The sequence below is a fragment of the Eulemur rufifrons genome, chromosome 6 (assembly GCF_041146395.1).
Source record: "Eulemur rufifrons isolate Redbay chromosome 6, OSU_ERuf_1, whole genome shotgun sequence".
Classification (NCBI taxonomy): domain Eukaryota; kingdom Metazoa; phylum Chordata; class Mammalia; order Primates; family Lemuridae; genus Eulemur; species Eulemur rufifrons.
Window position 1 is genome coordinate 90,266,997 of NC_090988.1, and position 24,588 is coordinate 90,291,584.

The window sequence follows — 24,588 nt, forward strand, 5'->3', positions numbered from 1 at the left end:
TTAGAAATAACCATCTAAAATATAAAAACAAGTACAGTTAAATGTTATAAAGAAAAACAAAGCAGGGCTCACAGTGCCTCCATCTGCAGGTGTACATGGAAGAGAGAGACAGCGCACGTGTACACAAGAGCATGGGCACAAAAACTATTCTGCATAGGCCACGCAGAGATCTAAGTACAATGAGGGTGTCAGGGAGAACACTGCAGGCAGAGAGAACAGCAGGCAGAAAGGCCCTGAAGAGAACAGAGCATGTGCTTGACTTGTGTGAGACAGTAAGAAGGTCATCATTATTACAGCTGGGTGACCAGAGGAGAAATTGGTAGGAAAAAAGATCAGGAGGGGACCCAAGGGCCAAATCATAAACTAAGGCTAAACATAGCATTACTAGTTAGTTCTCTGAAGTATCAGCAAGAATAATAAAGTACAAATTAAGTAATAAAATTCTAATGAAGACTGGGCTAATAAAATATCACGATAGGTATTTCATTTGAGTTATGCCTACAATCCTAGCATTTTGGGAGGCCAAGGCAGGAGGATCGCTTGAGCCAAGCATTTTGAGATTGTAGAGAGCAATGATGATGCCACTGCACCCTCGCCTGGGCAAAGTGAGACACTGTCCCCCCCCAAAAAAATCAAATTTAACTCAACTCAAAATGTATCTCTTCAGTTTCTCTAGGCAAAGCCAACTTCATTTGGAAGTTCAGGGAACAATTAAATTTTTATAGTATTTTTTCTCCAAAAATATCAAAGCAATGTATTTCAGTTGCATTTTTATATAGGGTGCTGTAAGAGCCAAACCATGCCATAAAGTACCTTGTCATAATACTGCAGCCTGGGGGTGGACACAATCTCCCCATCCTCTGAGCGGATCAAGCGATCTAAGAATTCCTCTTTGCCTACTTCAGATGCTGCCTGACTGAAACATTCCAGAGCCTAGAGGAAAAGAATACAAAGTGACTTATGGTAGATTATTCCAATTTTAGGTGCTATAAATCAGGGGTTCATATGCTAAGGAAAACAAAACAAAAAAAAGAAACAAAATTATTTAAGACAGTCTATTATATTCATAATTTCTGCCACATCTAAATTCTATGTGATGCATTATTTAACATTTAAAAAAAATTATCTCACTTTGTATTTAAATGCTATCAATTAAAAAGTACACTGCAATAAGATGACAGACAGATATGTAATAAACCAACTGTAGCAACATGTTAACAGCTGTAGAATTTGAGTAGTGGGTATATATTCACTGTAAGAGTATTTAAACTCTTCTATATATCTGAAACTTTAAAAATTTAAAAAGTCAACAACCATAATGAGAAAAGACAGCAAAAAACAGATACAATGATTATAATTATACAATATAATTAATAAATAAATTTTACTTATAAAAATTCATCCCTAAAAACACCTGCACAGGGGCAGGAGGGTTTTAATATTTTCTTATTTCCTATGTCCTAACTAAAACCATAAATTACAAGTTGCTAGAGTCCTCGCATGTATATCATGCCTTTTGTTGGCATTAGTACAGGCTCTTTTGTTCTAATCTAGAGGATTCTATGCCTCCCAGCCTCTATAACCTACTTAGATGGAAACTAAGAGATCTCCTTGCACTAAAGTGTATTCATCACTCAAACGCAGTTTACCTTCTGTCCTTCTCCTGTAACTAGGTAACATCGTCCCAGCATAAATCGACAGGAACCAACATTGACTTGACACCAGGGATGTAGCAGTTGAATATAATCCTTAAAGGCATAAAAGGTGCTTATGGATTAGAAAAATAAACACTACTTGAGGAAATACTCATTTCCAAGTTGTTCTTCACAGAGGAAGAGAATATAGTGTCTTATTAATAGAAAAGTTTCATTTCCTGAAATCATCTGGAGATTAAAACCTAATCCTGTTAATATATTCTTATATCAGATCAGACATCTTAAGAAAGCAAACAGGAGTCCAGTAACATACTAACTAACACACACACACACACACACACACACTTTACACCTTAGTAATTTTCCAATTTTTGGTATTTACTGGTTCAATGACTAGATTCTAGTAAAGCATTTATATGAAGATAATGATATGTTTGTACTACTATAAAAAAATTTAAGGTCAGGTGCGGTGGCTCACGCCTGTAATCCTAGCACTCTGGGAGGCCGAGGTGGGCAGATCATTTGAGCTCAGGAGTTTGAGACCAGCCTGAGTAAGAGCGAGACCCCATCTCTACTATAAATAGAAAGATATTAGCCAAACAACTAAAAATAGAAAAAATTAGCTGGGCATGGTGGCACGTGCCTGTAGTCCCAGCTACCCAGGAGGCTGAGGCAGGAGGATCGCTTGAGCCCAGGAGTTTGAGGTTGCTGTGAGCTGGGCTGACACCACGGCACTCTAGCCCAGGCAACAGAGTGAGACTCTGTCTCAAAAAAAAAAAAAAAAAAAAAAAATCTAGCAGAGAGAATTTAAAAAAAAAGATACTCTAGAAAAAATTATGTTAGGAATGATACTGTTAAGAGAGGTAGGTCTGATGCTGAGATGGCCTTTTAGGGAAAAAAAAACCCAAAATAATTTAAAAAGTTTTTAAAAAAGAGAGAAGTAGAGAAAAATCTCTCTTCCGTATACTTTACTACTTTTTAAAAAAGCCTACAGCAACTGATATTCCAGGTGGTACTCCATCCAAGCACTAACTAGGCCCAACCCTGCTTAGTTTCTAAGATCAGACGAGATAAGGCACGTTCAGGGTGGTATGGCTGTAAGTAAGAAAATCTTTTTGGGGTATGTCTTGGTGTAATCAAGTTCAAATTACTCATTATAAGATCAGATCAAAATTCCAGCAGTCCCATCCTTTACAAGAATGATTAAACCCAAAATGTGCGAAAGAACTCACCTGCAATTGTACATACTGACAATTCCCCATCAGACATTCTAGAAAGAGACAACCGGGATTGCTAGGCCATCTAGTCATTGGTTAAGGAGATTCCTTACTTTTCTGGGCAAAACTTAAATGTACATATTGGGCATCAAACTCAGAAGAGTCCATGAAACACCTTAATTTTTTTTAAAAAAAGGTAAAGAGTGTTCTTTCCACATCTCTATATAACCTTAATATTAGACAAATATATATACCTTTATATATACCAAATACAGTGAAAAGATATGTATATGTATATATAAAAGGGTCTTGTCTCCCAGCTTACAACTTAGTTAACTATGGAATAAAGCATGTATTTCATCCCTGGGTGGTAATTTCCAATATACTGCAGATACATACTGTTGGTGCAAGTGGACAGCCAACATGTAACATAGGACCTGGCAATATAGAGCTGTTCAATAAATCATCGTTGAATGAGTGTTTTAAGGAGACCCAGGTATTAAATGTGTTTGTACCAACAAAATTTTGCTCAATTCCTGAGTAAAAAACAAAATAAAATAAAAATTGGGATCAAATCTGAAAATACCTAAAAATCTTGTTAGGTAGGTAAGCATCTAACTTCTTTAAAATTCTTCATTACACAGGCAGAATCAGAGCGTTATATTGTTTAGATAGGAGACCTTTCAACTGGCTTTTAAATAAAAGGATACAAAAGTTGCAATAAATAATTGGTAATTGCAGTAATCATTTCAGGCCAATTCAGTCCAGTTTGGCTCAGAGGTGCCTTTGGTTGAGAGAAGAGATGAGATATAATGTGTTTTCTTGCGACTTCTTGGAAGAATAACTCCACAATTGTCTGTGGGCTAGATACTTAAAAAGAAAAAGTTATGATAATCACAAACTACTGATGGTAATATCAATAGTAATATCAATTTTCAATTCAGATAGTCTACCAATTTAAAAGAAAGAACACATCACTTCAAAACAGAAAATGAATGCATATAATCAGTGGCAATATGAATAGAAGCTGTTTGTAAACTGTGAAGTACTATACAAATACAATAAAAAAGCCACTTAATTCAATGTTATAGTCATTTCTTTTCACTGATCTCACTACATGTAAGTGCCTTTCCTAAGACCTCTTCACAGTACATTTGGTCCCAAGACGACAAGTTTTATAGCAAAACAATACAAAATAAATTCTCTAGAATAATGGTTTTCAAGCTTTTCAAGTTTTAAATATTTTTTGACTAAGACAAGATTACAAAAGCTACCATGAACTTGGTAAGTTTTTAAATAATTTTGTTGAATTAATCACTGGAGCATCAGAACACAATGGAAAAGCAGCAGTATTTGTATGTACCACACCCTTACTTTATGCCTGATCTGAGACTACAGTTTCACAGACCCCTTGCCACAACCAGAGGTCTCAGGCCACAACTTGCTCAGCCCTCTTAAAGTGAAAGCAAAGAGCCTGGCCAACCTTTACAGAGCAAAGATGGCAAAAGACCATTTTAATGAATATACAATTTAAAATCAAATGCATACACAGCCCACTTCTTACCAAACTTATTTGCCATTAGAGCACCAGAGTCTGTTAGTTCCAATACTGATAAGTGTTGGAGATTAGACTCCCTGTGAGAAAAGGGAAAAGAACAGTTTAATAAATTCTCCTATGCCAAACATTACTTCTACAAGTTATCTTACTAAGAATACTTTCAATTTATTTAATAAATTGCACATAAAAGGCTCCACTGAAAGCATTAAAAAAATTGGAAAATGTCATGATTTAGATTGTTTCCCATCAAATCACTCATGAGGAGCCACAGCAAACAGGATAGTTTATCTTACTGAAAATGTAAATCTTTCCTAGGAAGCAGACTCAGGGTTAAAAAAAAAAAAAAGAAAGAAAACGTGAAACTTGTAATTCTTCAATTTTCCTTCTTCTTTTGGTTATAAAGAAACTCAGCCTACCTTTAGTAATTAGAGCACAATGTTTTTGTGTATGGTGTAACTTTTATTCTGGCTTCATCTTAATATTTTGTCTTCAACATGCTTTATCTGTACATCACACACACACACACACACACATATATAATAAGTATATATAAAATAAAAAAATGTATTTTAATTTTCATTCCTATAAATTGCCTTCAACCTTTAGAAAATGAAGTATCTGAAAGCTCTCTGAATCTTAAAGGCACATAATTTTATAGCATGATTAAAGAAAAAATTTTTTTCTTTAAGACAATGGAAAAAATAATTAAATTCACATTTTTAAAAAATAATTAGGACAATGAAACTCACAGTGTGTCAAGTGGAACATCAGTTGCCAAGCATTGACTTCCCCACTTAATGAGGTAGTAAGATAAGAGTAGGGGAGCTGTTCGATGTAGTAGGTCTTGCTGAGCTTGAAAGAGCTGACCGGCTCCCAAAATCACCTATACATGATGCGCAGGTAGAAGACACAATAAACAATAGCTATCAGTAATGGTAACTTTTACAGTTCAGGTGGAGGTAAGATAAAATAACAAAGGGGACAATATTGTAAAAGCAACACACTTGTTACAATTTGGGGTAGCAAGTGGCAAAACAGCTTCTTAAAAATTAACAGTACAAAAATAATCAACAACAGCTCACCAAGTCATTGGAGCTGATGCTGAAGAAGAAAGCAACAACCGAAAAGCTTAACTTTCATTAAATCTGTGGCTCCAGAATTGAAGGAGGAGCAGGGAAATCTAAATCCTCTCTTATTCTATGGGTGTTGGGTAAAAATAGGCATGACCATTTAGAGGCAAATCTGGCAATACTACCAAAAGGCTTAAAAATGTGCATACCCTGTGACCAATCAATTCCAGTTCTTCGAACTTATTTTAGAGATATAATCAAAGATGCACAGAAAGTTACAGCTGTAAGGGAAAAACTGGCAACAACCTGGATGGCCACAAATGGAATTGGTTGAATAAATCAAAACTATATTAGGTAACTACTAAAAATAATGTAGAATATTTCATAACATGGGAAAAGCTGATGAGATTTATAAAGTAGAGGAATAATGACAACTAGATTACAAAAAATACTATGTGGCATATTTTAATTTTATAAACAAAACCAAAAAACTGTTCGCATAGGAAAAAAGTGTATGAACCAAAATTTAAATAGCAGTTATCACTGGGTAGAAGATTAATAGATGAATTTTTATTTTCTTTTTGTATACATATATCTTATAAAGGTTGTATGATGAATATCTATTATTTCTGTGTTTAGAAAAACAAAGGTTATTATTTTAAAAAACAAAAAAATCTGAAGAAACGGAAGAATCTACATGGAGCAAAAAAGCTCAGTAAGGGCTAACTAACCTAAGTGACAGACTCTCAGCAAAGGTTCCTGTTTCTCCTTGGTGGTCTTAAACAAATTATCTTCCTAAATGTTTTTTTCTTATTTTTGCCAGAAATTCTACCACTATCAATGTATTTGAGCTAATAAATTCTGATTTAAAAAATATAAATACTTCTAGGAGCCCCAAAGGACTTTCGGGTATTTACACATTAACATTAACATGAATTGGTTTAACCAGACTGCTTCCTTGTCAGGCTCAAATGAGATTATTGACCCAGAGAAAATTGAGACTTCAGACTGTGGGCAGAAAGGTAATTTTTAAGCAAGGAACACTCAGTAGGGTAGGCAATTGGGATCATATGACAGCAACAAGGGTTTGGTGGTCTGAGAATAGGATGGCAGAGGAAGCACAGAATGATGCTGGGAGGACCACAAAGACAAACTTTGCAATCTCAAAATTGTGTTTAGGGTAAGGCTTGCACTGTAGAATAAGAGTTCTTTTTCTTCTTTTTCCTCTCTCTACACTAAACAATACTCTGCTATCATATCCAAAGTAGTAATACTACTACTAAATTTTGGGAGTGCAAACCTGGAAAAAATTTCCACTGCTATACATACACAAATGTTAAGAGTAAAGCAATCTGGCTGGGCATAGTGGCTCACGTCTGTAACCCTACACTTTGGGTGGCTGAGATGGGAGGATTACTTGAGCTCAGGAGTTTGAGATCAGCCTGTGCAAGATTAAGACCCTGTTTCTACTAAAAATAGAAAAAATTAGCCGGGCATGGATGACGGTGTGCACCCGTAGTCCCTGCTACTCAGGAGGCTGAGGCAGGAGGATCGCTTGAGCCCAGGAATGTGAGATTGCAGCAAGCTATGATGATACCACTGCACGCTACTTCGGGTGATGGAGCAAGACTGTCTCAAAAACCAAAAAAAAAAAAAAAAAAAAAAGTAAAGCAATCTGCTTCATATATGTTCTTAATCTGTAATCTTATAAGGATTATGATGCTTATTCATTCTTAATTCAACAAATATTTGTAGAGCACCTACTAAGGCCAAACATGGGGGATAAAGCAGTGAACAAAGACTCTGTGCTGTCAGAGCTGACATTTTGCTGCTATGTACTTCTAGGTCTTCATCGGGTTTTAGATTTTATAAATCTTCCCTTATGTAGTACTTACTGCATCTCCTAGCCTCATTAAGAGCTGCTGTAAGATCAAAAGGTCTCGGCAGATCAGGAAGCGAGTGCTGGCAATTTTACATACACTTCTGCACACGACATACCCTGCAGTACTACTACCATACAGCTGGGAAAGATTCATTCGAACATTCAAAGGCTGAGCTGTAATAAGAAGAAAAATGGAGTTAAATGTATCATTGTTTTCCCTTAATCAAAGCAGCACATTTGTTGTTCTGTCACTTACCTGGATTGAATCCCTTTTCCATTTCCACTTCTGTTTCATAATCCATTTCCCGTATAAGCAGTCCAATGGCATGGATTGGGTTCCTAATCTCTTGCAGTTTACTACAAATATCTTCCATCACGTTTTCTCTATAAGGACAATTAGAAAACTCCTATTAGTGCTGAGAATACAAAAGACAGGCTCTATTATGTCCTGTAAGCTAAATGTTTTATGAAACAGGAAACCCAGCCACATAATAAAGGAGTGATCACTCTGGCATACAAGATACTTTCACTCCACATGGCAAATTTCCCTTTAATTTTTCAGAAATGAGAGACAAAATGAATATGAGAAAAATACTTTTTACAATTTGTAGCTCAGTTAATAATTGATACCTATATCATATTTTATGAGTCTGCTTCCAGACCTGAATTTGTGGGTTAAATTTTGTTTAAAAGCTGAAACACCCATTTATTTAATAGAATCATGGCAAATCACTTTAAGCCACCATGTACATTCTTGAAAGTACATTAAAAACCCAACTTTGGCACTAGAAATTGCTGAATTTCCATTAGAAAATGCACTTTACCCTAAATTCTCCTTACACATCAATAGTGATCAAATCTTCCAGAATCTGTTCTGCAGCCTTTTCTGGAGACTGTAGGTTGTAACAACTCATTTCCATCATAACTGACATATCCATAGTTACTGACTCGCCAATCAACCGGAGGCATTTTATCAGACATATGACATCCCGAGCAACATCCACATCTGCGAGTAAGAGAAAGTAAATATTCATGTCTCAAGACAATGAAGATCTATTGATCGATGCTATATTAAAATAAAATATTAATAATTAAATGCCAAGGGATCTGAGGTTTCAGAGATGCCTAAGTCTCTTTAGTTTTCCTTAAAATATCCACAGTATGGTAAAGTGACCAGTACAGGTCATTGTGGCAATCAATGTTTCTTTGTATACATCTGAGACAAAGCATCGGATTCATGTAAGGAGATTAAATATAGATGTAACAATTACTATTACCATCAGATATGGTTGTCTCATCCTCTGTCAAAAGGTTCTCATCAGGCAGGAGATATAAATGATCCACCAGGGAGGAGGGTACAAGGAAAGACAGGTATCCCTGGAAATACAAATCTTCCAGTTACATTTTTTTTCAGTGAAATTTTATTTTTATAAATTTTCTTTTTTCTATTTGTGGGAGGGTTGTACTATTCCCTGGAGGTACTACAATACCAGGTTGATGTATGGAGTTGACAGAGTAAGCTCCTACTCTATCTCCCTGTTCCAAAAATTCATTTAATATATTGTCCTTGGATAGAGGAAGTATAAGATATTAAACTAATCCCTAGCACTCTGGGAGGCCGAGATGGGAGTATCACTTTAGGCCAGGAGTTTGAGACCAGACTGAGCAAGAGTGAGACCCTGTCTCTACAAAAAATTGGGGGCGGGGGGGGGGGGGGAAGAAGAAACATGACAACTAAATGTATATAAGACTTTAGATTGGATCCTGGGTCAGGAAGAAAAATTATGGGCATAATTGGCAAAATCCAAATATAAACCATAGGAATGCAGGTGAAGGACATACAGGAATTCTTTGTATTGTTCTTGTAACTTTTACCTTAAGTTTGAAATTACTTCAATATAAAAAGTAAATAAGATGAAATGCAAAAAAATGTAGATAATAATACAAAAAACTATCTAAATACAACTGAATTAGAATTTCAGGGAAAAAATATAAATACAAAGCCCTAAAAGTTAAGTACAACATTCACCAGACTAACATTCTGCAAGACCCACTGAACTATCTAGAAAAGTTCTTCTCTATGCTCTGGCTTCCTTACTTTTTTCAGCAGGCACACCATGTTTGTGTGTGGATTCAAGTGTAGGGCGAGAGGATGAGAGAGGGCTTCTTGATACTGAAGACAACAGGCATAGAACTTGCACCAGAATTCCTGCTGTAAATTTCGAAACTCCTCCTGGGAGAATTCATACTCCGTTACACTTCCTTGAAGCTGGCAAACAAGAAAGAAGTTAAACTCTTGATACCATTCAGGATCCTTCTCCACAAAGAACATAACTGTTCAATGTCATTTTACTAAGCTACAGATAAATGAATATTTCTTATATATTTTTTCTTATTGTTTTCATTTTATTTGTATCTTTTAATTTTATTTTTTATACAAAGTTTAATTCCAGGTTAATCCTTATATATTAAGGGCCATAGACTACATAAATGTGTATCTAATTCTTTGATTAAAACGTTTAAACATTATATTTCCGACTAACAAGGTCAAGTGAACAATTCTAGCAATTCCTCAATACCAATCTGCCCTATACCAAGATGAAAGAAATTATTATTCTTTCTCTACCCAAACCTCACCTCACTTTCAACAGCTAAAGTAACTTCTTTCTTTAGTTCACTCGAGGAAAGATCCAAATTCCTCTCAGTTCCTCGGCAGAAAATCTAAAATTAAAACAGATATTTTAGGCCAGGAGTGGTGGCTCACACCTGTAATCCTAGTACTTTGGAAGGCTAAGGCAGGAGGATTGCTTGAGATCAGCAGTTGGAGACCAGCCTGAGCAAGAGCAAAACTCTGTCTTTACAAAAAATAGAAAAATTAGCTGGGTGTCGTGGCATGTGCCTATAGTCCCAGCTATTTGAGAGGCTGAGGTAAGAGGATCGCTTGAGCCTAGGAGTTTGAGGTTGTAGTGAGCTATGATGACGCCACTGCACTTTAGCCAGGGCGACAGAGAGAGACTGTCTCCACAAAAACAAACAAATAAACAAAAAACCCCAAACATTTTAGAGTACTATATAAAGCCCAAAACTAAATGAAAAATACTCTGGGTTAGACGGCAATGACGCAGTATACAACTGTACAATAGAGATTGAGCATGCCTGGAATACACATTTACCCCTAACATTGTGCAAATAATTTCTGAAAGAGAAATCACAGCAATTCTGTAATAGTTTCTATAGACCAGAATAAACTGTAGAAATCCATAAATCTGAAAGAATTATAATAGAGTACATTTAAATCATTATAAAAAGCAAAATAAGTGCTGTTGCTCAGCTGGAAAGAAGATGTAGATGATGCCAAACATACATATCCTGAGACTGGCACAAAGATAGCTAAAATATCAATGGCGGTAGGTCACTCTACTGGGAATGATTCTCCTAAAGAAATGCATTTGATAATTACCTTAATGATTATTCAATATCTCAGTGTGCAAGAGATACCATGAGAAATATTATCATGCACTTAATTACTGTTAACAAGGAAGAACTGCTGATGAGACGAAAGAAAAAACACAGTCAGAGAAGGTGACCATGTCACCCTGAAGTTTTATCAGAGAGAAAACTGAAAGCATACAATGGCCAGATATTCAAGAATGTACCTAGAAGAAAAGCTACAGGTCTGGAAACCACATCATCTGAGAGAAAGTTAAGAAACTGAGTGTGTTTAGTCTGGAGAAAGACAACATGGGAAGACTCTTTAAATACCTGAATAGTTACTTTATATAAAAGAGACATGTACTGTGAAGTTCCAAAAGAAAGGAGCTACCAAAAGGATGGAGGTTAAAATTCAAGCCAATACCTAAGAACTTTAAAATGGCACAGTTTGGGAATAATAACACACAAGAGCTAGTGAGAAACTTGTCACTGGAGGTAAAGACAATTAAAAGATGAATAAACGTCTATCAGATAAGTTTCAGAAGGTATTTCTGCTTTGTGTTGGAGGTCAGACTAGGAGACTGTAAGGTACTTCTGAATTCCACGAACATAATTGTATTTTAAATCCAGGAATCTAAGAGACAATTTATGGAAGGCTATGTAACTTTAAAGAAGACTTTTGTAACGCACTGGGCACCTCTTAGACCTATGTCACTTTAAAGTTAAAATTTTTTTTCTTGAATCTGACCAACTCAGACATTCATTGTACTAACAAAATGGCACAAATAGACTAAAATCAAAATTAACCAAAAAACACTTTACATTTCTTTCAAGTACAGAGATTATATTCAGTGTAGTATGGTATCTTTTTAAAATAGTGTAGGCATCAGTTTCTCTTTTTGCCTCTGGCATGTTTCCCTAGTTATTGGGAAAGCAACCCCTACCCCTGAATCCTCACTAGGAGTCTTATTTAATGGAAAGAATATTTAAAAACAATTACAGTAGTACTTATAAACACATGTTTATATAAATGCAGAAATATATTCAGTTTAATTTATGCAAACCAAAATAGTAATTATTAATTATATAATATAGTAACAAAATAAGAAATAGTTTTAAATTAACAGTAAACATTTTCTCACTGACCTGTAAAGCTTTACATAAAGCTGCATTTGTGAATCGTCCTGGTGTAAAAAGACTCTGCAAGTACATCTCCTGGTAGAACATTAAAACAAAAGTTAATACCATTCTAAACAAGATAAAATTTGGAAAAATTTGAAGGAAGAATTCAACACATAACACCAAAGTTTGAGTTTTTATTATATAAACACAGCCATTGCACCCTTCTACATTTGAGCAATAACAAGCAGTTATGTTTTCACCCTGCAATGCCTCTGAGTCAACTAGATGTACCATACTGACAAGGGTGTGCTCCTCATGGAGGGCTTTACTGGGTTCCACTGGAAAACATGCTTTGTCAACGCCAAGCTTAAATTGAGGAAGTAGATCTAGTTTATTGGTGATATACAGTGGAAAGAGAACAATTAAACTAAGCTTGTTTCTACACCATCTACAAAAGTACTCATTTTACGGCTCACATATAAAAAAAGGAACCAACAATAATAGACATTGTATGTAAACAAAATAAACTGCAATAAGCTCTCCCAAGAGGGAAAATGAAGCATAGAGAATAAAATAGGAAATCTCATATTGCCTAATTATTTTGACCAACTCTCAGAAACCAGATTTGTCCTTAAGTAGCAAATCTGACTGATCTTCATTCCAGTTTCCTTCCTTCTACTAAGGTTCAGGTGGATGATAAAATGATCAAGACAAAAGAGATAACCAAAGATTTTAATAATCAGCATAAGGTTTTAGCTTTCAGACAAAAGCCAAGTGTCAGTAATTATTGTAACTGGAACAATAAATAACCACCACCCATCAACTCTTGGGATTAAAAATTTAGCAATATTCACTTTCAGATATTTAAAGTGAGTTTTCTACTTCTGCAAACAGTCATTGTTTCTGAATCACAGCCCATAATCTTTAATCTCATTGTAACCTAAGGCATCAACTGGAAGTGTTTTCTTCCATTTATCCTGGTGATGTGCCTGAAATATGTGGAGACTAACTTGTGCTCTTTATTTCATTATCTTTTAAAATTATTTTCTTCACAGCATACACTTCTATCAGAATTTGTCTTATTTCTAGTTTACACGCATGTATCAACATTGTTGACGTAGTGGACACTTAAGTGTTTGTGCCTGTCCCAAATCTGTGCCCCTTCATTTTATTAAGAAATCCCTTATCTTTCTTTGGGAAACCATCCCTCTCTTGCCCATACTCAACTGACTTCACCAGTCCCTGCAATAGCAAGGTCCAGGCTGGACATGTGTCCCATGCCAGGCCAGTGAGTGTCACATCAAGGACCTGGGACTGAGGTGCTACTTTCTTTCTTCTGGGGTTACTAAGTTCACAGAATGCAAGCTCACCCAGGGGAGGAGGGACTCTGCCAGAAAATAAACCTAACATGGAGGTTTAACAAAGGAAAGCAGACTAGAGAGAAGGGAAAAACCAAGCCCTGAAGGCATTATTCCAGCCACTGCTATAGCCAGGTAATACCGAACTTCTCAGCTACATAAGTCAACGTAATCTCCTTTTAGCTTAAGTCAGTTCAGAATGGGTTTCTGTCACCTGAAGCTGAAAGGGTTCTGAGTAACACAACTGATTCTTCTTAAAATAATTATCAGGGTAAATCATCCCCTTTCATGACACTTAAGCGTTTACTTACTCTGGGGTCTTGATCATCTCTGATGACAATTTCTTCCTCTGGCAGAGGCTGCATAAAAACTGGATTCCACTGTCCTGCAACATTACTATAGAAAAAAAAAGTCCATCAGTTTGTACAGAAATGATGCATAAATATGAAACTTATGCTGTTGGCAGTATCTGGGCAGGGAGGGCCCTATCACTGAACCCCTGCAACAACTACTCTATTACATATGTTTCGAACTTATTCTTAGCTTTTTTTTTTTTTGAGACAGTCTCACTCTGTCACCTGGGCTAGAGTGCAGTGGCATCATTATAGCTCACTGCAACCTCAAACTCCTGAGCTCAAGTGATCCTCCTGCCTCAGCCTACTGAGTAGCTGGAACTATAGGCACACACCACCACGCCTGGCTAATTTTTCTATTTTCAGTAGAGACAGGGTCTCACTTTTGCTCAGGCTGGTCTTGAACTCCTAACCTCAAAAGACCCTCCCATCCTGGCCTCCCAGAGTGCTAGAATTTACAGGCGTGAGCCACCGTGTCTGGCCAGAGTGTAGTTTTTATAGAAGTATTCTTACCAAGTTTTAACAGGTATCTTCTTGAAATTAAAAGTCTAAACACAAATCTATAAATAACAGATAACTTTTATTCTGCATTTAGTATTTGCTAGATATTATGTTAGATGCAACTCTAGATATTACTCACATATGCCTTATGATAAATAACTTTTGAAGGATACAGTACTCTCGTTTTGCAGATGTGGCAAGTGAGGCTTAGAGTGCATCACAGCTAGTAAGTTGCACCACCACAATTCCAACCCTGTTCCCACTCTGGAGCCTGTGCTTTTTGACCACTTTGCTTGAATGCTAACTATAAGGAACAGTTTTATCTTCTGAGGTGTGGCTTGGGGGCAATTTGGGGGTAACCATTCTTAGAATTCTACCCTAGACATTAGGGTTATGAGGGACCCAGAAGGTTCAGTTACTTCAGTGGTTCTTAAGCAGTGGTCCAGGGAATCCTCTACACGGGTTACACAAGTGTTTGCTTCAAAATTGGTTTTTAAAATGTGCTTGTAACTATTAAAAACTTTAAACTGTCAGGTATCGTGGCACACATCTGTTGTCCCAGCTACTGGGGAGGATCAGTTAAGCCCAGGAGTTCAAGGATATAGTGTGCTATGATAGTACACTCCAGAGCCTTGGCAACACAGCAAGACCTTGTCTCAAAAACAAAAACAGCCAACCAACTAATATACTTTAAAAATATTAGATACCAAATAAGATTATCAACACATTAAATTATGTTATAATTTTATACTCATAAAATACTAGTTTCATTATCTTTTGGGAAAAAGGGCTTGCAGTTTTTAAAAAATTTGAGAAGCACTGTATTTGTCCAATCTTTTTCTCAACTCATGATGAGAAAACAGAGAACACAAAAGGGCTGCAGTGTCTTCTGGAAGTTGTTGGTATCAAGAATAATCTTTTCTTAGAAGTAAAGAAAACTAGATTAGGAGTATTTTAGATACATGCTATCTCTCCCAAGAACTACGGTATTTACTTTATGTTAGTCCAATCCTAAGAATTCTCATTTTTTCCTAAAACCAAAAGGTAAGAAATAATACAAAATGCAAAAGAAATATTTCAGAAGATAGTAACAACAGGCAAAGCCACGGTCGAATCCTTCAGATGAAAACCCTTGACTTGGTTCTACAGAAAAAGGTCGTCTTCTTAGCATGAAACTGCCCCGAGTGTGGTAGGATGGACAATGTTAAGTGACCCGTACTGTTCAAAGTTGATGTATTTCACAACCGTTTGGTTCTCAGCATCATGCCACAAGGCCCAGATATCCGTGGAGGTTAAGGCAAAATCAATTAGTGTCTCCTAGAAGGAAATGTGAAAAAAAGGCTTAAAACAATAAAGAAAAGGTATTAATTCATGGTGACTTAAATTTGTATTGGTAGGAGAGGTAAAGGCATAAAAACAAAACGCAGTACCACATGAACCTGGTAAAACCCAAATGAAATTGTTTCCACACATCGTGAAATATTCCACTTTAAGGCTACAATCCCATTACACCATAGTGAGATTAGCCAGCACTTCTTTTCCTCGTACTTGTGTGCTATACAAAGGATGATCCAACCTACCTGAGAAGTGAAGAGTGAGGAAATGTGATCTAGACTATAGCGGTTATTCTCAGTGCTCACCAACTGGAAAATGCAGAACTGTTAAAACACAAGTTGATCATTTATTACTTGTAGTAATCAACATGTTACTTTTCTAAGCAAGGGCTGTTAGCATTTAGAAACCATTTTTTAAAAAAAATTGTAAAATACACATAAAATTTACCATCTTAACCATTTAAAGTATACACTTCATAGCGATAAATATATTCACACTATTGTGCAACCAATCTCCCAAACTCTTTTCACCTTGCATAACTGAAACCCTATACCCATTAAACAACTCCCTGTTCCCTACCAACTCCCAGCCCCTAGCAACCACCATTTTATTAATATCTTCCGTCTCTATGAGTTTAGCTATTCTATGTACTTCATATAAGTGGAATCATACAGTATTTGTCTTTTTTTTTTTTCTTTTGAGACAGAGTCTCACTCTGTTGCCTGGGCTAGAGTGCCGTGGCATCAGCTTAGCTCACAGCAACCTCAAACTCTTGGGCTAAAGCATAATCTTCCTGCCTTGGCCTTCCAAGTAGCTGGGACTACAGGTCTGTGCCACCATGCCTGGCTAATTTTTTCTATTTTCAGTCGTCTGGCTAATTTCTTTCTACTTTTAGTAGAGACAGGGTCTCACTCACTCTTGCTAAGGCTGGTCTCGAATGCCTGACCTCAAGCGATCCTCCCACCTCGGCCTCCCAGAGTGCTGGGATTACAGGCATGAGCCACCATGCCCAACGAGTATTTGTCGTTTTGTGACTGGCTTATTTTGCTTAACATAATGTCCTTCAGGTTCACTCATGTTATAGCATGTGCCAGAATTTCCTTCCTTTTAAAAACTGAATAATATTCAAGTGTATGCATATACTATATTTTGTTTACCTATTCATCTGTCGATGGACACTTGGGTTGCTTTCACCTTTTGGCTATTACGAATAATGTTGCTGTGTATATGGTTGTACATATATCTCTTTGAGACCCTGCATTCAATTCTTTTGGGTATATTAATAGAGGGATATATATATGACACACACACACCTCACTTCAGGTAGGGTGAAGATGGTGTCCATTGTATGGGGGTGGCCTGGTGGTATCAGGGCCCAAACAGGGTGAGGAGAGCATCCAAGCAGGGCAGTGACCTAGCATGGGGAATCAGAGCTCCAGCAGAGTGAGGGAGACGAACCCTATCTCATTGGAATGTTATTAGGATCAAATGGATAATACACGTACAATGTATGAGCCCAAAGTAAGCACAGTCCAAGTGTTTGCTATTATTAAAGTATATAAAAGGCCTGCACAGTGCCAAACACACAGTATCCAATACCTGCTTGCTTACATGATTATACTATTATATCCTACTTATCTATATACAACAGCTCGTGTTTGGATGATGAGCAAAATTTCTAAAAATTAACTTCCCCATAACCCTAAACTTCTACATAACTTTCAGTAATCCCATTTGTTCACCCAGACTTCCATATGTACTCTTTCTTATTTAGTTTTGGTTAACTTCTTCTTTTTTTTTTTTTTTTTTTTTGTTGAGACAGAGTCTCACTTTGTTGCCCAGGCTAGAGTGAGTGCCGTGGCGTCAGCTTAGCTCACAGCAACCTCAGACTCCTCGGCTTAAGCGATCCTACTGCCTCAGCCTCCCGAGTAGCTGGGACTACAGGCATGCGCCACCATGCCCGGCTAATTTTTTCTATATAGATTTTTAGTTGTCCATATAATGTCTTTCTATTTTTAGTAGAGACGGGGTCTCACTCAGGCTGGTCTCGAACTCCTGACCTTGAGCGATCCACCCGCCTCGGCCTCCCAGAGTGCTAGGATTACAGGCGTGAGCCACCGCGCCCGGCCTAGTTTTGGTTAACTTCTTGTCACATGTCTTTAAACTATTTCCTTTCATATTGACCCCTCCTTCAAGATCTTCTAATCCACACATTAGCAAAAAACTCACCATCACCTCAGAAAACAACACATGAAGCACCTAGGTTGGTGCGAAGAGCTTAAATATACTTAATGAGTCTCAGCTATTTTCCCACATCAATACACACAGAATAACTTGACATGTGTCTTACTTGTTCCATACCTGTCCTCGTTTTGGTGCATGCATGTATATCCCTAAGTACAGTCCCATGGAAGGGGAATAAGCAAGTCGTAATTTGTGTCCAGTTCCAGCAGTGAGCCGAAGGTCTTTATTCACAGGTACATACTCCAGCATGTCAGCTACCATCAGGCACATTTGGTCCTGCCCAAGATAAATGTTAATAGGTGGTATTCAAAGAATATTCAGGCTAGAAAAACATATTTCCTATCTTTTGAGAGGATGTACATTCATTATATCTATCACTCTATCTAGTTTATCTGCCAAAAGACCTTACAGGTTTTTGTTTTTAAAGGGCTAAGATGAAAAATATCTCTTCAGTCTGATGGATAAAATCATCAGCTCTGTTTTGTTGGTGAGTCCTGAAAAGCATTTTACCAGCTTGCCTTTTCAAAACACATTTGTTGCTCTTACGTGAAGGGTATATACTTTGTACTATTCTTTCAATTTTCCTGTAGGACTCATAATTTTCAAAATAAAAAGACAATCAGTTAGGAGGGAAATGTATGCAAAATAAAGCTAAGTGAAGCTGCCTGAATCTGGTAATGACCCATAATTTCCAAACCAATTGATTTGATAATCTTTGAGAAGGAGCAAGATTGATTTCAATTCTCTCACAATTGACAATTCTATTTCCAATTATAGTAACTATAAATGTACCATTTACCTTGTAAGACCACATTCGTAGCTTATGATCCTGACACAGAGCAAAGATAAAGGCATCATGCTCGACACAGTGAACAGCAAGACTGAGGGGACGATCTGAAGGCCCTTGATCACCCCTAAAGACATAAGGTCACGTTTTAGTTTTACTGTTGCAAATTATCTGATCATTAGAGCTTGCAATTCAAAAGATATAAAATTATAAGTATACACTCAGCAGAAGGAGTAAGAGCTTATATGCTGGTATAAGACAACTACATTCCTGTTTGGTTAGCAATCAGTTGCTATAATAAATTTTAAAAATCTCTATGTAACAATGGAACACTATTTCATTTTGTACTGTTTTACTCTAATCATCAAAAACTTTCTACTTCTAATAATTTTACACAAAATTAAATTTGAGTAAGTCAGGGCAGAGCACTGAACTATTGTGAGAACATAAACAGTAAGCCAGTCTCTGCTGCCACATGATGTCCAATTGCAAATGAAATGTACTCTGGGCCAGGCACAGTGGCTCACGCCTATAATTCTAGCATTCTGGGAGGCCGGGGTGAGAGGATTGCTTGAGGCCAGGAGTTCGAGACCAGCCTGACCAAGAGTGAGAAAAAATTAGCTGGGCGTGGTGGCATGTGCTATTCAGAAGGCTAAGGCAAGAGGATTGCTTGAGCCCAGGAGTTTGAGGTTGCAGAGCGAGACTCTGTCTCAAAAAAAGAGAAATGTACCTGGAGTGGGGTTTTGCTCAGATGCAATAGGATATCATGCTGCCTCCTCTCCTTTCCAGTATGTTTGCCTTGGAGTAAGACTGGAAGCACTAAAAGGTGCCAACCAGCACAAAAAGATTACATTCTTGAGTCCTTTGATTAACCCGTCAGACACCACTTACCTGATAGCTGTTGGCATCCAGCCTATAAGCAATCGCTGCATTACTGAACTCTGTTTCAGTTCCACAACTGACACCATCCCTGCAACAACATGCAAGGTAACTCCTGATCATACTTGGATAAACCCAAAGGCAAGAATGATGTAACCACGAACAAAATCTTTATAACAGATGACAAGTTTCTATATTGTTGTACTAACAAAGTTTTAGGATACACTTTTCCTACATATATCACATGTAAAATATTTTGAATCATTATTGGATCAATAAAAATAGCATTTTTATACTCCTTATGGAAATTTTTGGCATTTACAGATAGTAACCCTGAGCGGTAATAACCACTCAGCAGAATCACTTCACTCCTTCCAAAACAATCACTGGGTGCCTTTCATGTGCCAGGCACAGTTCCAGATGCTGGAGTAGTATGCAAAACTATACCGTTGTACAGCAGTAAACAAAACAAATTAAAAAACTCCTGTCCTCATGTAACTTACATTCCATTGAGGGGAGAGGCAGAGACAGTCAAATTAAGTAGACTGGTAATAAGCGGAGAAAAATAAGACATGAAAGGGGTTTAGAGAATGCTCACTGGGGGCAGGGTTATGCAAGGGGCTATAATTTTGAAAAGGGTGGTCAGGGAAAGCCCCACTGAAGTGACATTGAATAAAGACCTAAAGGAGTTGAGGGAATGAGCCAAGCTTGTAGCTGGCTATCTCAGGAAAAGGCCCTAAGGTAGGAGGGTGTCTGGCATATTCAAGGAATTCCAAGAAGGCATGTGGCTGGTGGAGAGAAGGGGAGGGGCAAAGAATGAAAAGATGAGGTTTGAGTGGTAGCAGAGGGGCACTCTAAGACAACATAAGGACTCTGGGTTTATTCAGAGTGAGATGAAGAACCCTCAATGGACAGCTTTGTGCAGGGCTGTGACGTGACCCAACTTATATTTTAAATGTATCAGAGTGCTTGAGAAATTTCTGAAGAGGGGTAAGGACAGATCTGAGATATTTAGGAAGCTAATGCAAGAACCCAGACAAGAGATAGTGGTTGCTTGGAACAGGGTACCAAACTTCTTTGTTTCAATTATTTTATTTTAATTACAATACCTCCACCTGAGGATAGACAACTAGTCAACTTATCTCTGCCATGAGACTTAAAACAGGTTGTCCTGTATTTATCTATTTGTTTTTCCATACTCCAATATGCTTTATAGTCCCTTGTCCACTGTATAAAGTCCACCGGACAAAAGCAAAGCACTAGGAACTCATAAGGCAAGCAATTCTGAATGACCAATTCAGACACAGTATAGAAGCAATACCTGCACTGCATGATAGGGTTTAACTGCTAAAGTCTGTTTAAATGCCAACATTCCTTATTTAAAGTTAAATACATGCCCAGTTCCCATGCTTACCAGGTATGTCATAAGGAGGTAGCTTAAGGACAAAGATCCCCCCAGAAGCAGATGGCAGAGCAAACAGAGCCTCCCCATCACTGCTAAGCCAGGCTGCCGAGGTGGTGGAATTAGGGGATATTCCGGGCACTGCTGGAATTAATTGATAGTTGCAAGGATCCCTGAAATCAACTTTTCCAATGTCAGTGAATACTGACTGCATCTGATTTTCAGTTACCAACTCCTATGGAGCAGTTAAAAAGAAAAATCTGTTAAATCAAAATAACCTGAATTTTGCTCAGTTCCTCTCAATTGTTAAAAGAGCTTTTAAAGTAAAAAATTATGGAGCTTAAGAAGAAAGCTGTTCTTTTTAATGAGAACTATTTCTTTTCAACCCACTCTGAACCTCAAAGAAAAAAACCACTATTTCTTCAACTTCAAATGTGTCTAATCATTTAAAATGGTAACTATCAAAGTATGCTTGGTGAGGGATAATAAAAGTCCAAATTTCCTTCAATTCCAAAGGACATTACTCAAGCACTAAATTTGTGACAGCCAGAGTATTCTGAGAAATAAAACATATTACACTTAACCAACTTACACTCCTATACATCCGAGAAGGGTGTGGTAAAAGTAGCCTGTGCACTGTTTGATTCGTCAATATCAAGATTATCACATGATTCTGAGTTTCAGAGACATAAACCCCTCCAGGTAAGATGCTGCAATTTTGGAATTTTAGGCGGACTGCATTATTCAACAGATTTATGTCCAGTGACTCCTCTACCAGCTCCAATGTATCTCCGGAGGTCTTCCTGTTAAAAAAAGAGACGTTTGTTTAAAAAGTTTATGCTTTTTTTTCCTCATTGACTGTTGCATTGAAATATATGAGAATAGCATCCAAGTGAACTCTCCAAATTTGAAAATTTTAGATAAACAGCTTCAGACCACTTTTACATTCCAAATCACATTATGTACATTTATAAAACACAGTATAACAAAATTCAAATCTCATTATGATTCTGTTAAATGGAGGCATTTCCAAACTTGATAGGCCATTTACTTAGGACAATATTCAATGCAATTAAACTCTACTATAACAAAAATTAACACTTCACACCTCCATTACTTACAGAGGAACATGGCCTTCACATATACTACAGTGTCAAACAAAATTGTCTTTAATAATTATTACTTCTTAGCCTGCAATAGCACAAAACAATAGCAATTTTATGGGTTTTACCCTTATAGTTATTTGTGTGAGGTGCACTATTTCTTACTAAAGAAATATTTTAAGATGGCTCACACCTGTAATCCCAGCACTTTGGGAGGCCAAAGTGGGAGGATCACTTGAGGCCAGGAATTCAAGACCAGCCCAGGCAATATAGAGAGACCTCCTCTCTACAAAAAATAAAAAAAATTAGCCAGGTGGGGTGGTGTATGCCTGTAGTTCTAGCTACTCCAAAGGCTGAGCCCAGGAATTCAAGGTTACACTGACCCATGATTGTGCCACTATACCCCAGCCTGGGTGACAGAGGAAGGAAGGAGGGAGGGAGGGAGGAAGGGAGGAAGGAAGAAAGGAAGGAAAGGAGGGAGATTAAAAATAACTTTGTATGTTAAACATATCAAGGTTAGTTTACTATTACTCCTCAAAAGGTGCTTGCTTACTAATAAATAACTGCAAGCTCTGTAAGTGTAGAGATTCTCTGCCATGCCTAAGGACATTAAGTCTGACTTTAAGATTAAAACTCTTAACCCTCCATCCCTTGTGCCTAGCTTTTACCCATCACAGAGGCTATCACATTACCTTACTCCAAGGAAGAAAGTTCTTACTTTTGACTTTTAAGTATTTGTCATCTTTAAAAATCACTGGCATAAATTTGTCTATGTCCTTCACTCAGCAGGGGTGATCTGCCAAATCCTGCTGCTTTCCTCTTCCTGACACTGTTCCTTCCCTTCCATCTCTACAATCAAACTAGTCAACTCTTTCTTGGACTACTGCAGGCTTATTCTTACTGCCCTCTTCTCAGCAGCACCAGATGATACTTCCTGTCAAAGGAGGCCTTTCTGCCTCTTGCTATGGTCACAGCTACCCCAGAATGATGAAACAGACTCTTTCATGAAGCAAAAGTCAAGATACAAACTTTAATCAACTAGTTTATTTTTCTTAACTTTTAGCTCCTAGTTTTATCCCTTATGCTCCTCTGAAGTAAATATACTCTTTTCTTTTATTAAAATTGTTCTGAACGTAATGTCTTTTTTTCAAGCATCTCACCGGTGAGATTCTCCAGGTGATCTCATTCAGTAAAACAGCTTTAAGTGTCATCTAATACCAACAATTCCCAAATCTGTATCTTCAGCTCAAATTCTCCACTAAAATCCTGACTACTGCTTCAAAACTTCTACTTGGATATCTAACAGGCATCTCAAATTAAACCTGTTTAAAACAGAATTCCTGGACTCACCAAACCCAAAAAACGAACAAAAACACCTGCTTCACCTATATTTTTTCCATCTAATTAATGACATCTCTATAACTTCCAGTTACTCAAGCCAAAAATCTGGGGATCACTCTTGACTCTTCTCTCTTTATACTCACTATCTGATGCAATAGTAATTCTAACAAATTCACCTGGATATGTTTTCAACATATCCACAATCAGAACATTTCTCACTGCCTCTATCACCACCACCATGGTCTAAACCATCATTATCTCTTGTCTGGATTGTGGCACCAGCCTCCTAATTGGTCTCCCTGCTCCCACCCTTACCCCCACTACACTCTACTCTCAACACAGCAGCAATAGCAATCCTTTAAAAGCACAGATCTTAGATTGTGTACTTCCTCCACTTAAACTCTCCGATGGCTTCTTCCCATCTCACTCAGAGCAAAAGCCAAAGCCCTAAAATAACCAACAAAGCCCTGGTCTGTCCCCCAGTTACCTCTTTCTTACTATTCTACCCTTTGTTCGCTCAGCTTCAGTTTCAGCCCCTTGCCATTCTTTTAACACAACAAACAAGCTCTTGTCTCAGGGTTCTTTCCTTTTCTTGGAAAGCTCTACCTAAAATGCTCATCTCCCAAAATTTTTTTCTTCTGCTCAGATGTCAGCTTACCACTGGGTCTTGCCTTATCACCCCATATATTAATAAAACATTAAATCCTATAGACGTTCCTCTTCTCCGGCTTCCTTGTTTTCTATTCCACTTATCGCCTGACAAACTACCTATACTTTGAGGTTTTTTTCTGTTATTGTTGTTATTGTCTGTCTCCCTCCATGAGAGCAAGGACTTTGTTTTGTTCCCTGCTATATCCCCAGTCCCTAGAAACTAACTGCAACATATTAGGCACACACAAAAAAATTTCTTAAATAAATGAAATTTGGGCCGGGCGCGGTGGCTCATGCCTGTAATCCTAGCACTCTGGGAGGCCGAGGTGGGAGGATCGCTCGAGGTCAGGAGTTCAAGACCAACCTGAGCAAGAGCAAGAACCCGTCTCTACTAAAAATAGAAAGAAATTATATGGACAGCTAAAAATACATATATAAAAAATTAGCCGGGCATGGTGGCGCATGCCTGTAGTCCCAGCTACTAGGGAGGCTGAGGCAGGAGGATTGCTTGAGCCCAAGAGTTTGAGGTTGCTGTGAGCTAGGCTGACGCCATGGCACTCTAGCCCGGGCAACAGAGACTCTGTCTCAAAAAAAAAAAAAAAAAAAAAAAAAAAACACAAAAAATAATAAATGAAATGTATATCTCTAACATAAGTCTCTCTTCTGAGCCTTAGACTTATAAATTTCAACACCTACTT

At 37.5% G+C, this 24,588-nt stretch overlaps 1 protein-coding gene and 2 pseudogenes across 1 annotated transcript in view; all 3 read right to left on the reverse strand.

Moving 5' to 3' along the window:
* NUP160 (nucleoporin 160) overlaps positions 1 to 24,588 on the reverse strand; it is a 49,755-nt gene that overhangs the window by 23,378 nt on the left and 1,789 nt on the right. Inside the window, exons 3-23 of the mRNA XM_069469892.1 lie at positions 21,388 to 21,598; positions 20,808 to 21,030; positions 19,406 to 19,484; positions 18,527 to 18,641; positions 17,845 to 18,003; positions 15,729 to 15,806; positions 15,368 to 15,465; positions 13,606 to 13,690; positions 11,961 to 12,029; positions 10,020 to 10,103; positions 9,481 to 9,651; positions 8,660 to 8,759; positions 8,223 to 8,388; positions 7,639 to 7,766; positions 7,396 to 7,556; positions 5,180 to 5,313; positions 4,437 to 4,507; positions 3,583 to 3,742; positions 2,888 to 2,957; positions 1,650 to 1,748; positions 814 to 933 (exon numbers count right to left, since the gene is read on the reverse strand). Coding sequence (XP_069325993.1) covers positions 814 to 933; positions 1,650 to 1,748; positions 2,888 to 2,957; positions 3,583 to 3,742; positions 4,437 to 4,507; positions 5,180 to 5,313; positions 7,396 to 7,556; positions 7,639 to 7,766; positions 8,223 to 8,388; positions 8,660 to 8,759; positions 9,481 to 9,651; positions 10,020 to 10,103; positions 11,961 to 12,029; positions 13,606 to 13,690; positions 15,368 to 15,465; positions 15,729 to 15,806; positions 17,845 to 18,003; positions 18,527 to 18,641; positions 19,406 to 19,484; positions 20,808 to 21,030; positions 21,388 to 21,598 — 2,581 coding nt within the window. The remainder of the gene's footprint in view (positions 1 to 813; positions 934 to 1,649; positions 1,749 to 2,887; positions 2,958 to 3,582; positions 3,743 to 4,436; positions 4,508 to 5,179; positions 5,314 to 7,395; positions 7,557 to 7,638; positions 7,767 to 8,222; positions 8,389 to 8,659; positions 8,760 to 9,480; positions 9,652 to 10,019; positions 10,104 to 11,960; positions 12,030 to 13,605; positions 13,691 to 15,367; positions 15,466 to 15,728; positions 15,807 to 17,844; positions 18,004 to 18,526; positions 18,642 to 19,405; positions 19,485 to 20,807; positions 21,031 to 21,387; positions 21,599 to 24,588) is intronic.
* On the reverse strand, positions 2,641 to 2,758 carry LOC138385576 (5S ribosomal RNA; annotated as a pseudogene).
* On the reverse strand, positions 8,838 to 9,012 carry LOC138385475 (U2 spliceosomal RNA; annotated as a pseudogene).